This window comes from Triplophysa rosa, linkage group LG23 (assembly GCF_024868665.1).
Source record: "Triplophysa rosa linkage group LG23, Trosa_1v2, whole genome shotgun sequence".
NCBI lineage: Eukaryota > Metazoa > Chordata > Actinopteri > Cypriniformes > Nemacheilidae > Triplophysa > Triplophysa rosa.
In genome coordinates this window covers 18014699-18025453 of record NC_079912.1, presented here as the reverse complement: position 1 = coordinate 18025453, position 10755 = coordinate 18014699, and the positions used below count along the sequence as shown (strand labels likewise).

At 39.2% G+C, this 10755-nt stretch overlaps 1 protein-coding gene across 3 annotated transcripts in view; it reads left to right on the top strand.

Moving 5' to 3' along the window:
• ctnnd2a (catenin (cadherin-associated protein), delta 2a) overlaps positions 1–10755 on the top strand; it is a 274012-nt gene that overhangs the window by 160727 nt on the left and 102530 nt on the right. For all 3 annotated transcript variants that reach the window (XM_057322474.1, XM_057322473.1, XM_057322475.1), the window contains 3 exons: positions 2377–2411; positions 3168–3284; positions 8774–8967. In XM_057322474.1, coding sequence (XP_057178457.1) covers positions 2377–2411; positions 3168–3284; positions 8774–8967 — 346 coding nt within the window. The remainder of the gene's footprint in view (positions 1–2376; positions 2412–3167; positions 3285–8773; positions 8968–10755) is intronic.

Sequence of the window (10755 nt, the reverse complement as noted above, 5' to 3'; positions counted from 1 at the left end):
CCAGTTTTGGGTTTACCAAGCAGCATTATGGATGTACTACAAATACTGTGGGAAATTATGGCACTTTCTTTTTTGTTTAAGTTTCTATCGGTAGAATATATATATATATTTTTATGTAGTGCTTTGTACTGTTAATAGTATTGACATCCCTGGTCGCGTGTTTTGACTTAACACATTTGATGTTTTCTTCTAAATGTTTACAAAGCAGTAAGATGAAAGAGAATTTTTTTTAACTCTTCAGTCCACCATTTGATTTCTCACACAGTTTTTATCCGTTTCTCCTGCATGTGATTACATAAGTAGCATAACATTCAAACAAGACAACATTTTCATTATTCAGGCTTGTATCGTGTATTATTTAAAGCGAGATGTCTGTATAAACATGCAGCTAAAGAAAATCTTTTTCTCTCGCATTTTCAGAGATGGTTCATTAGAGGTAATGTTTCCTCAAGCATCTTAACTCTAAATGTTCACAGCATTGCTCAAGGCCTTTCGGTAAACGGGCTCGTAGAACTTGTGTTTGACGTAGGATTTGTTTTAATGAGATTTGTAAAGAATAAAAGTTATAGGCGAAGTTTTTGCTTTAACTTTATGGATTTCCATAATTTTGTGTTTGTAATGCTACAGTGAGTACCTAAACAACCATAACCACTTGAAATGAATAACCTTCCCAAAAATATATGTATTATAAATGATAATCGTATATAACCAATATATTAAACCATACTGCCATGGGGTTTGGTAAGAATATTTAGTGAGTTCAAACCAGAAACCAATATCACCGGACAGACTGTTTATTGTTTACTTATTGCCATTGTATTTTTTATACTCGCAGTCTTGCATTCTTTAGAAAATGCTATAAGTATTTTGCTTTGATTTTCTCTTTGCAACCGTAGAAAAATCTAGACAGTCATTAACTGAATCAACCTGAGGAAAAACATTTAGTTGCTATTTTATAGCACAACTGGCTTTCAATCCCTGATCTTAAATTTGATATTTTATTTACAATTCCTGTATTCACTTTATAGAAAACAGGTCATCTGTCCAGCGTCTGTGTATTTAAAAGCAGTACTGAGTGAATTCATGCTCACAGGCTTTCATACGTACATGCTCTAATGGAACATTCCTGCTATGTCTGTTTTTGGTGACCTTGCCAGTTCTTCTGCTTTCTGGAGTGACCCGGACGTCTTCCTGGCTGTTTATAGTTTATAGCTCGGTCCTCTCGGTCCTTGAACAAGGACGCACACCGGGAATCTCTGCCATCAGTCCAATGTCACACGAGTCATTTCCATTTCTCCTTTTTTATATTTTTAACTCCCAGATAGATTGAATGAGCAAAGTCTGTGATAATGGGGGGCAATGGTGGGCAAGGTAGAGTATTTCATAGGAGGTACATCAGTTTGCACATATGCACCAGTGTCGGGAACCAAAAGCAAAGTGAACTGTGATAAAATGCTGTTTGCTCAGCCTTGGAAGTAATAAAAATCACTCCTAAGTCCTTTTTTCATATATATATATATATGTCCTTGCTGTAACCCTTGTTGCTGTATGTACATCTCTCATTTAAATCCTTTATAATTGGACTAAAATTGTACTTGTGAAACTAGTTATTAATGCTAGCGATGACTGACTCAAAGAACATATACACGGTGTGTGCTGTGTGATGTCACACCACAAAGATCTCTATCGCTTAGGGCTGATAAATAGATTTTTTCCTCACAGGAAACATTTAAGTCTGCAGTCACACTTCATTCAGTGTGTCAGACCGCTGCAGCAGAGCATCATGGGTAATGCCTATCCCCGAAGGCTTCGATACAGTAGATGGGCAGTCAACCGCAAAGGTGCTGATTTTAGCCAACCCCTCCTCACGGTTTGCTTTCTCTCTCTCTCCGTCCTCCAGACTCCGACAACATCGATCATGATCCAGGAAATCCAATATTAGACTCTTTCTCACCATGTGTTTACATGTCATTTGTATTATTTATCATGCTGAATAGGAAATCTTTCTAATGATGATAGTATAAATGGTGCGAAGTGTTAACCTTGGATCTCAAATCTGGGGAAACAAATCTGCATTGGTGTGAAGTGACACCCTCGACTCGCCCCGCTGTAGTTTCCTGCCAGTTATGTGATGCGTGTTGTAATGAGGCGTCTTTGAGTCGTGCGATTATTCCCTTACATCTCGCCGTTACTGTAGATGGCAAAGCATCAAAGCTTTACGCCTCTCAGTTGATTTTCTCCTCCGTTCATCCGGACGCTGATTTAAATATGCGTGAATATCACAAACTGCATATGATATGGCTGTACATTGTTACGGGTATGGATGAGAAATCTGATCCACTTCAGTTAAAACCCTGTTCTTTCTCTTTTTTGCAGTTCAGTGGATGATCAGTATCGCTGGAATACTCAAGGTAAATGTCATTTTGAAATGGTTTTCTCAGATATTTGTGCTGTTGGAGAATGTGTTTGTAATGATGGTGTTTGTGAATTCAGGTAAGATATGTGGCATCATGCAGGAATATTGCATCATCTTCATGAATTTCAGATGAAAAACGTAAAACTGGGTAGAATCAACATGATTTTTAAAAGGATATGTATATATAATGCATAATATATCATATAAAAGAAAATAATATATTGCATAATATATCATATAAAAGAATATATATCATGCATAATCCATGCGTGATGTATATAATGCATAATATATGTTTTATATATAAATTATTTTTATTGTTGTTATTAATATAATATTAATAATACAAGTGACTGTTTCTATTTTATTCCAGTTTCCTTCAAATGCACTGAATAATGACTCTTACATGTTTAAACAAGTGAGCTTTGAGTCCTGCTGTACTCGTGGTGATATACTTCAGTGGGTAATCGTTCTTGTTAGGGAGCTTGTGTAACTCATTATCCTTTGGCAAACGACACCACACTGGCCCTGGATCAGTTGCTAGACCGATCTAACACAGAACAAGCGACAGGCTAGTTAACCGGGTCACCCGAACAGCCAGTTAAGTTTTAGTCTTTTTGTTCTCCAGGTCAGCAGGTCATAGTCCAAGTGTGCCGGATGAGGCTTTAGGAAGCACCTGTGGTGTCATCGACTAACGATGTCAGTTTAATCGTGATTAACTCGAACTTAATCCTTACGCTTTGTTTTACAGACGGGCAGAAAGACATTGAGGAAGAACTGAATACAGGTCTGGAATTGGTGGATTCGTGTATCCGTTCCCTGCATGAGTCTGGAATATTGGATCATCAGGAATACACCACAGCTGATAGTGAGTCATTTGCTGATTCAGTAGTGTTGCTGTGCATTGCTTCACATTGTTATGTTGTCCGTTAAAGAAACCAGCCTTCCATGCGGGATCAGTTATACTATACAGCGTTGCAATCGGCAACAGCAGTTGACCAATAAGAATCAAGTTTTCCAGAGAGCTGTTTAATAGTATATATATTAAATAATAATCATATATATAATATTAATCATATATTAAATAATAAAATAGAAAATAAAATAGAAAAAATGCATAGTTAAGTCAATGCATAGCTTAATGCAATGCATTATGGAATGGAGTATATAAAGTAATATAATGCAAAGTAATATAATACAATTTTCCAAAGCACAGCCTTATAGCAAAGAGACGTTTTTCAGACTGCTAATGCTTGTTGACACACTGCACAATTACAGAACATAAAATTTCAGAATGTCAGAAATGGTTCCATTCATTCAACAAGCTTATTAAAATATACAAAAAAATTCATGATAAATGTTGTTGACTTGAAGTTTAAAACGGGGTTGATTGAATTAGATAATATTTTTGCGTCCTGCTGTTTCGATAGTTTTTTACATTTGATTTATTATTATTATTATTTGTTCTTGCATCTGTTTTCTGATTTATAAATTAAGGTGACTTTATAAAGATTTTTTAATTTGGGTTGTAAAGTGTTGAACTATGCTGTTTGTGCCGGACAAAAAATGCAGCAATAATTGGGACTGCAACGCCTCCACACAAGAACAGAAAAGAATAGGCCTTTGTCACATCTATACCTATTAAAAGCAAAAACGACAGTTTATCTCACTTTGTATCTGCATTTTGAGAATAACTGAGAACATCTGTCAGGATTTGTGTCTTTAGCGTTGCTTTTATTGTGTCTGTGCTGATTTTCAGAGCGTTTATTTTAAGGAACGGTAATAACTAAATAAATAAATTTGTTATCTGCATGAGTGCCATGTTAAATCAACACAGAATGCAACAGAGCGGGACATTGTGTGCCAGAACCAGTGTGCGTTAAACATGTCATGTTAAAAAACATGTTAAACTCATTGTTATGTGTAAAATTGCTTTAAAAATGTTTAGCTTTTTCTAAAAATAGTGTGCATGAAATATTGTATTTTGTCCAAGTCTTAGTTAAAATACCAATCTCAAGTCATTTTAATGCTCGTGACAATTTTTGCATTTTTCCTCACAAAGATTAAGAACACAAAGGCTGGAGCATCCATTTTTATTGAGGATATATTACGCCACCAAAAACCGTCTTGTAGAAAGTTGGATTTCATTGATCTTCTTCTGAGTTCAAAGTGGCTTTTAAATAAGTTATTGACTTTGTGCATTCTGTCAAGGTAAGTGACAGGAGAAAAATGCCACAGGTTTTGCAATGCGACTCCAGCTTTTAAGTCGTAATAATCAAAACAGATAACGTTCTGCTGAATATACAACTTATCATATGTAGCGCTTCAGAATACCACAGCCATACATAATAGTGCATGAATTATGGAATGAAAGTAAGTATGTTTACTACAGCTGGTTGAAATAACAGTGGGGAAAGAGTGGCTTTCAATCATTTATCTCACAGCGAGTCGGGATAAAATAGCTGGAGCTTTGTGAAGGTGTCTGCCGTGGATGTGCTTTTACACATTAGCTGACAGCTATAAATAAACAGTGACCCTTTGACCAAAAGACTTTGTAAATGAAGCTCTTCCTTGACTCATTCACAATGAAAACGTTCATGTGATGCTTGCAAATATGCTATTGGTTGCGGTGCCTGTTAAGAGTAATGTCAAGCATTTCTAATTGAATGCTGAAACTATCCATGGATTTTATTGAACCATTATTTCTATGTCCTTCCCTTTATTATAGCCTACTATGTCAATGCATGATGTGCTTCTGTGTTTAGCCTCGTAAAAGATTCTTCATAACATATTTCATCTTGTGGAGATAAGCCTGGGCCATTGACCTACCCAGCAAAACGTAGAGGTGATACCCCCAGTGATATTTTATCCATGCCTAACACTCCTTGGACTCCCTTAATGGGATTATGTATCTCTGGTGCACATTTTTGGAGCCTGTAGCTGATCTCAGATCTTGAGCTAAAATCCCACAGACATTGATAAAAGATATAGCTTTACTGTATAAGTTGCCTTATGAATGTATCTGCCAAATGTAAAATGTATTTTTCCACTTTGAATTGGCTTTTCCACCATTGTCCATTTCGTGTAATACAATTTGGTCTCTTTGGAAAGGGTTTAATCGGAAAGAAGCAGGAAATGGCCCATAAACCTCTCCGAGAGGCAACTTCACAGCCTCGTTGATTGAGAAATGGGAAGACGAGCGTCTCTGTAAGCACCTCACCACGGAGCCTTTTAAAACCATGCAGGGAAAACATTGGTATTTGGAGCAGTGCCATCGCTAAAATTCACAGGACCCGGGGCACAGTTTATGTGTGTGGGCTTTAGTACATAATGAGGAACTTATTGAGCCATCCCTATCCTCATGAGGTCCTGTTTTGGAGGATTCTTTGTGGTAGAATATGCAGTAGTGCCCGGTTTTTAGCAACAGTACGTGTGTAGGTATGTTATCCGTAGTCGAACTAATCCGGCAAATTTGCAGGTGAATAAGAGAAAGCTGCAGATCTCTCGGGCTGGCTTGACTAAGGATGAGAAGTGAGATGTGTAAGAGGCGTGTAATTGGCGCACAGTGGGTGAGAAGCTGTACTTAGTATCACCGCTGTCAGATGCTGGAACTGCTGTGGTTTTAACATGAGATGATAGAGAATCATTTCCTTAAGGCAGTAGTATATGGTCACAAGCCTATATACTGTAGGCACATACCGTAAAGAGTACAGTGATGTCACATGTCACGATCGGGAGACAGAACCCAAGCGCAGGCAGGTGAAGGGTTTGAACAAAGAAGACTTTAATAAAAACAGGAACAAAAAACCCAGGATGGGGAAAACACACAGAAACTAAATAAGAAATCAAACCAAAATCCTTCCCGAACGGGGAATAAAGTAAACAGAGAATAATCCAAATAAATCCAAACACGGAATAATAGTCCAGGGGAAACACGGAGCATGGAACACGAGGGCAAGGTAAACATTCAAGGACATAACAAGGAACAAGGGACAATGCAACGAGAAGGGACAAAGGGAACTGAGACATTAAATAAGGAAACATAACGAGGGGGAATTGCACAGGGACGGAGACGGGCAGGTGACAAGACTTAACATAAATGGGAACTGGCGGGAAGATGATGGGACAGGTGAGGGAGATGAAACACTAACGGAGAAACAAGGGGGCGGAGCTAAACGGAAGACAGGAGGACACGCGGCGAAATGTCAAAACAAACCGCCACGTGTCTCCACACAAGACGAAACACACACACAAGACATGGTACTGTCACGACCCTGTCCAGAAAGCATGAAAACTCCGAATAGGAAGGACAGGACCCTGACAGTCACAGGTGTTGACGCAGCAAGTTTAAATATCCACATTATCACGTCAGTTTTTAAAAATGTTCCGAAATCATGTTTTTTTACTGTGCAGTTCAATTTATATCAATCAAGCTAACTGATGCAATAAAACATAATAAAAAACATGTTTTTGTTTTGGCAAGTAAACTCTTCATATGTTGCTGGCTTCCCACTGACTTGCAAACTTGGATATTTTTCAAACGATGGTTTTGGGGAAAACCTATGGGAATTTATCAAATCTTAAAGGCAATTTCTAGCTTAAATGATTTCATGTAAATATTTTATGCACTTTTGAGTCTTATAGCAGTCGATTCATGGAAACCATGGAAATACTGATATTGCCTATATAAATATTCACTAGACCGGATCTTTGTACCATCTCTCAACATTTCTCATCAAATGTTCCCAATCTTAGATTATTTTACTTATACCATCTACATTCATTTTACAGCTCCATACTTTTAATCTAATAGTCTCGTTTGTTTCTGTTTTTATTTCCGTTTTAAGACATTTTGGTAGAAACATCCGAGATTGAAGGTGATACTTAAAGGCACAGTTCATCCAAAAATAACAATTCTGCACCCTCGAGTTGTTCCAAATCTGTATAAGTTTCTTTGTTCTGATGAACAGAGAGAGAGATATTTGGAAGAATGCTTGTAACCAAACAGTTCTTGGCCACCATTGACTACCATAGTAGCAAAAATTACAATGACAGTCAAAAGTGCCCCAAAACGGTTTGTTTTTCTACATTCTTCAAAATATCTTCTTTTGTGTTCAACAGAACAAAGAAATGTACCAAATACAAATCCTACTATGGTAGTCAATGGTGGCCAAGAACTGTTTGGTTACAAGCATTCTTCCAAATATCTTTCTCTGTGTTTATCAGAACAAAGAACTTTACTTGAGGGTGATTAAATGAAGACAAAATGTTCATTTTTGGGTGAAAGGTTCTTTTAAAAGAAACACAGCTGAGAACTCCATCAGATCTCCCGAGCTATGAAAGAGCAACTTTTGAGAAACAAAATGTCCCTCTGGGTGGTTTCAGCAATGTAAAACCCTCACTATTACACAGATATTATACTTCATAATGTTTCGTGACATTGTCTTATTGTGCTGGCGAGCACGATAACCTGGATGACGGTGTGCAGGGGAAAGCTCCGGGCTAACCACGGCTGCGTTGCATCTCAGATGGGTTTTCAGATCAATGAAAACAAAAATGAGTGCAGCAGGCTATTATGGACTGGAATAATGCACCAATTTTCTTATCTCTCCAGACCAGCCTGATGGATCTGTCTGTTACAGGAGCCATAGATTATTGTGTAGTGCAGGGAGAGCAGAAAACATCCTCCTCCCGAGAAACCCGAGACACTTGAACTCGAGCTGTTTTAAAGGGACGGGAGGAAAAAGACAATCGGTATTTTCGAGGGGGAGCTAATCTCTGATATAGTCCGACGGTGGTCTCGCCGAAGGCTGGATTGGGGATGATGGCATGTTGACAAACTATGAATTGTTGATGCAATCTTGTTTGCCGTCAGATTGGCCCCAAGCCTTTCTCCGAAATGCCAAACACAGTCGCTGATGGTTAGAAATCGGCATTTTGGAGGAAAGCGCAGCGCGCGCATGTGTTTGCTTTTTTGTGTTAGTGTAAATAAAAAAATGTGTACAGTAAACATAAATAAAGTGTCTGTGCTTATATAAATGTTAGATGATAAATGATGTCTTTTCATATCCATAAAAACAACTAGTTCACTAATTCACAAGTCAATCTTTGAACAACCTTCATGCCCCATCCCTACCATGTCTCGTTTTTCCTCTCTCTTGCTTTTGGATTTTCTCTCATCATTTCAGTCCTCGTCTTGCGCTCCCTCTCTTCTTCTCTCTCTGTTTCACTCCTCCCCTTCTAATAAATTATGTATGCCATTTCTGCCAGGCTGAGGGCTGCATCGCTGCCTTGCTGAAATCGCTCACTCACTCTCTCTCTCTCTCTCTCTCTCTCTCTCTCTCGCTCTGCACCCAGGACCGAGTCTGCTTTCTCAGAGCTCACTGCAGCTCAGCTCGAACCCAGAGGGCTGTCTCCAGTATTCCTCCAGCTACCATAGTAACCAGACTCTGGCCCTGAGCGACTGCTTAACCACACCAAAATCTCAGCCGCCTCAGCCTCCTCCACGCTCCAGCGGCCAGCCCGGGGGAGCCGTGCACAGCTACAATCAGGTGAGCTTCCCCGTCTCCTCTTAAATTTGCAGTGCGTTCCCTTTTCCATCACATATCTCTGTTTTTTTATTTAACGGTCCTATTCTGCGCCGGAGGTCTCTCGTGCTTATGCATCAGGGATGCTGTGGTGCCCAAGCTTTGCTTTTTTTGGGGACTAGCACCAAGTGACTCTCAGGCTGGCGCTTGAGGCTGTTGTCTAAAAAGTGACTGTGCCACTTTATTTGAGGTATTTGTCAGGTTGGCACGCCGGTGCCGTGTCGTATCGAGTGGGCGCGTTTCAAACTTTGTCATTATCTGGGGAGTTAAATTGCGTCTGTTGATGAGACTGTAATTAATGCGAACCCTGCGGCTGTCTTTCCCACCAACTTTCGTTTTCTTAAACAAGTCTGCAAGGTAGAAACATTTGGTGAGGGGATGGATGTTGTTCAGAGGATAACCATTTCATTTTGCATGGTGTTTTTTTTACCGCGTTTGGTAATGAACTGGATCCGGGATGTTTACTGCAGAAGTACTGCCGGAATGGTGGGTCTCGATAAAGCTGACATTCGCAAATCCTGCACACACGGAGAGTCTCTCTCTCTCTCTCTCTCTCTCTCTCTCTTTTGAGTCCCTGCCTCCTCTTCTATCCTCTGACACTTTTAATGAACGCACAGGCCTCTGTTTTGGGCACAGAGGAGCGTTTTAAATGAAGGATGCTCAGCGTGCTCAGCCCTCTCAGGTCAAGGGGGGTTCTGCAAACATTCTTTGGCAACTCTGCGATTGTAAATTGATGCAGTTGCTCAGTGCATAAAGAAGAGAAAACCCCTCCCTCTCTCCCGGCTGTATATGTGTGATGCGAGGGATTTAGACGGTCGGCTCGCTGCTGTGAAGGGGAATCTGAAGAGGGCTCGTCTGCTTCAGGATAGGCTTATGTAACACAACACATCGCTTAGGTGCTTTTATGTAGATATTTATAACACCATAAACCTCTTGTTCCTTAAATAATTCAACCACATCAGGAACCAGCAACAATCTTTTCAAGCAGGTTTTTCTCTTCTCTCAGTGATGGGACGCAGTTTTATCTTCCGAGAGAGAGAGAGAGAGAGATGGATGGAGAATGCATTTGGCAGAGAACTGGTGGTATAATTGCATCACACCTCGGTATAACATGATATCAAGCCATTAAACGCCTTTGAAATCTCCACAATCTTGTGAGTTTTTTCCGAGTCCTCCGACTGTTACATATCATTCATTAAAGTCGTATCAGAAGAAAATATAACTTAGAAGGTCTGTTCTGTAAGAGAAACTTTGTATGTTTTATGTTAACTGTTTGATCTTGGCTTAATACTGCCAGTGTGTTGGGTTATCTGGTGGGTTGAGATTTGAGAATGGGTTGTAGGTCTCTGTGATGGTGTCAATCAATTATACTGTGTAACTACTGGATACAGTACTGTATGAAGCTATTGAAATTCAGGAGATGTTAAATGGATAATTCATAAAAATGAACATCGTGAATGACATGTTTTGATTTTAAGGATGTTTTTGTTTACTTTTGTTTTATAAAGGATCTTTAAGTCCTATGTTGGGGATTTAGTTGGCGTCTTTGAAACACTTGAGAACCGCTGCTGTAAAAAACACACAGAATGTCACTAGAAAATCCAAAGGGCTGATTTGCAGATCCAATAATGTGCATCAAGAACCAGGTCACCGTAAATCCTTTAACTCTGGAATGACATTGTTGCCAAAAAATCATTACCATGTTAACCCTTAATATCAACAATAACAAAACATACTTGATAGTTTGATACG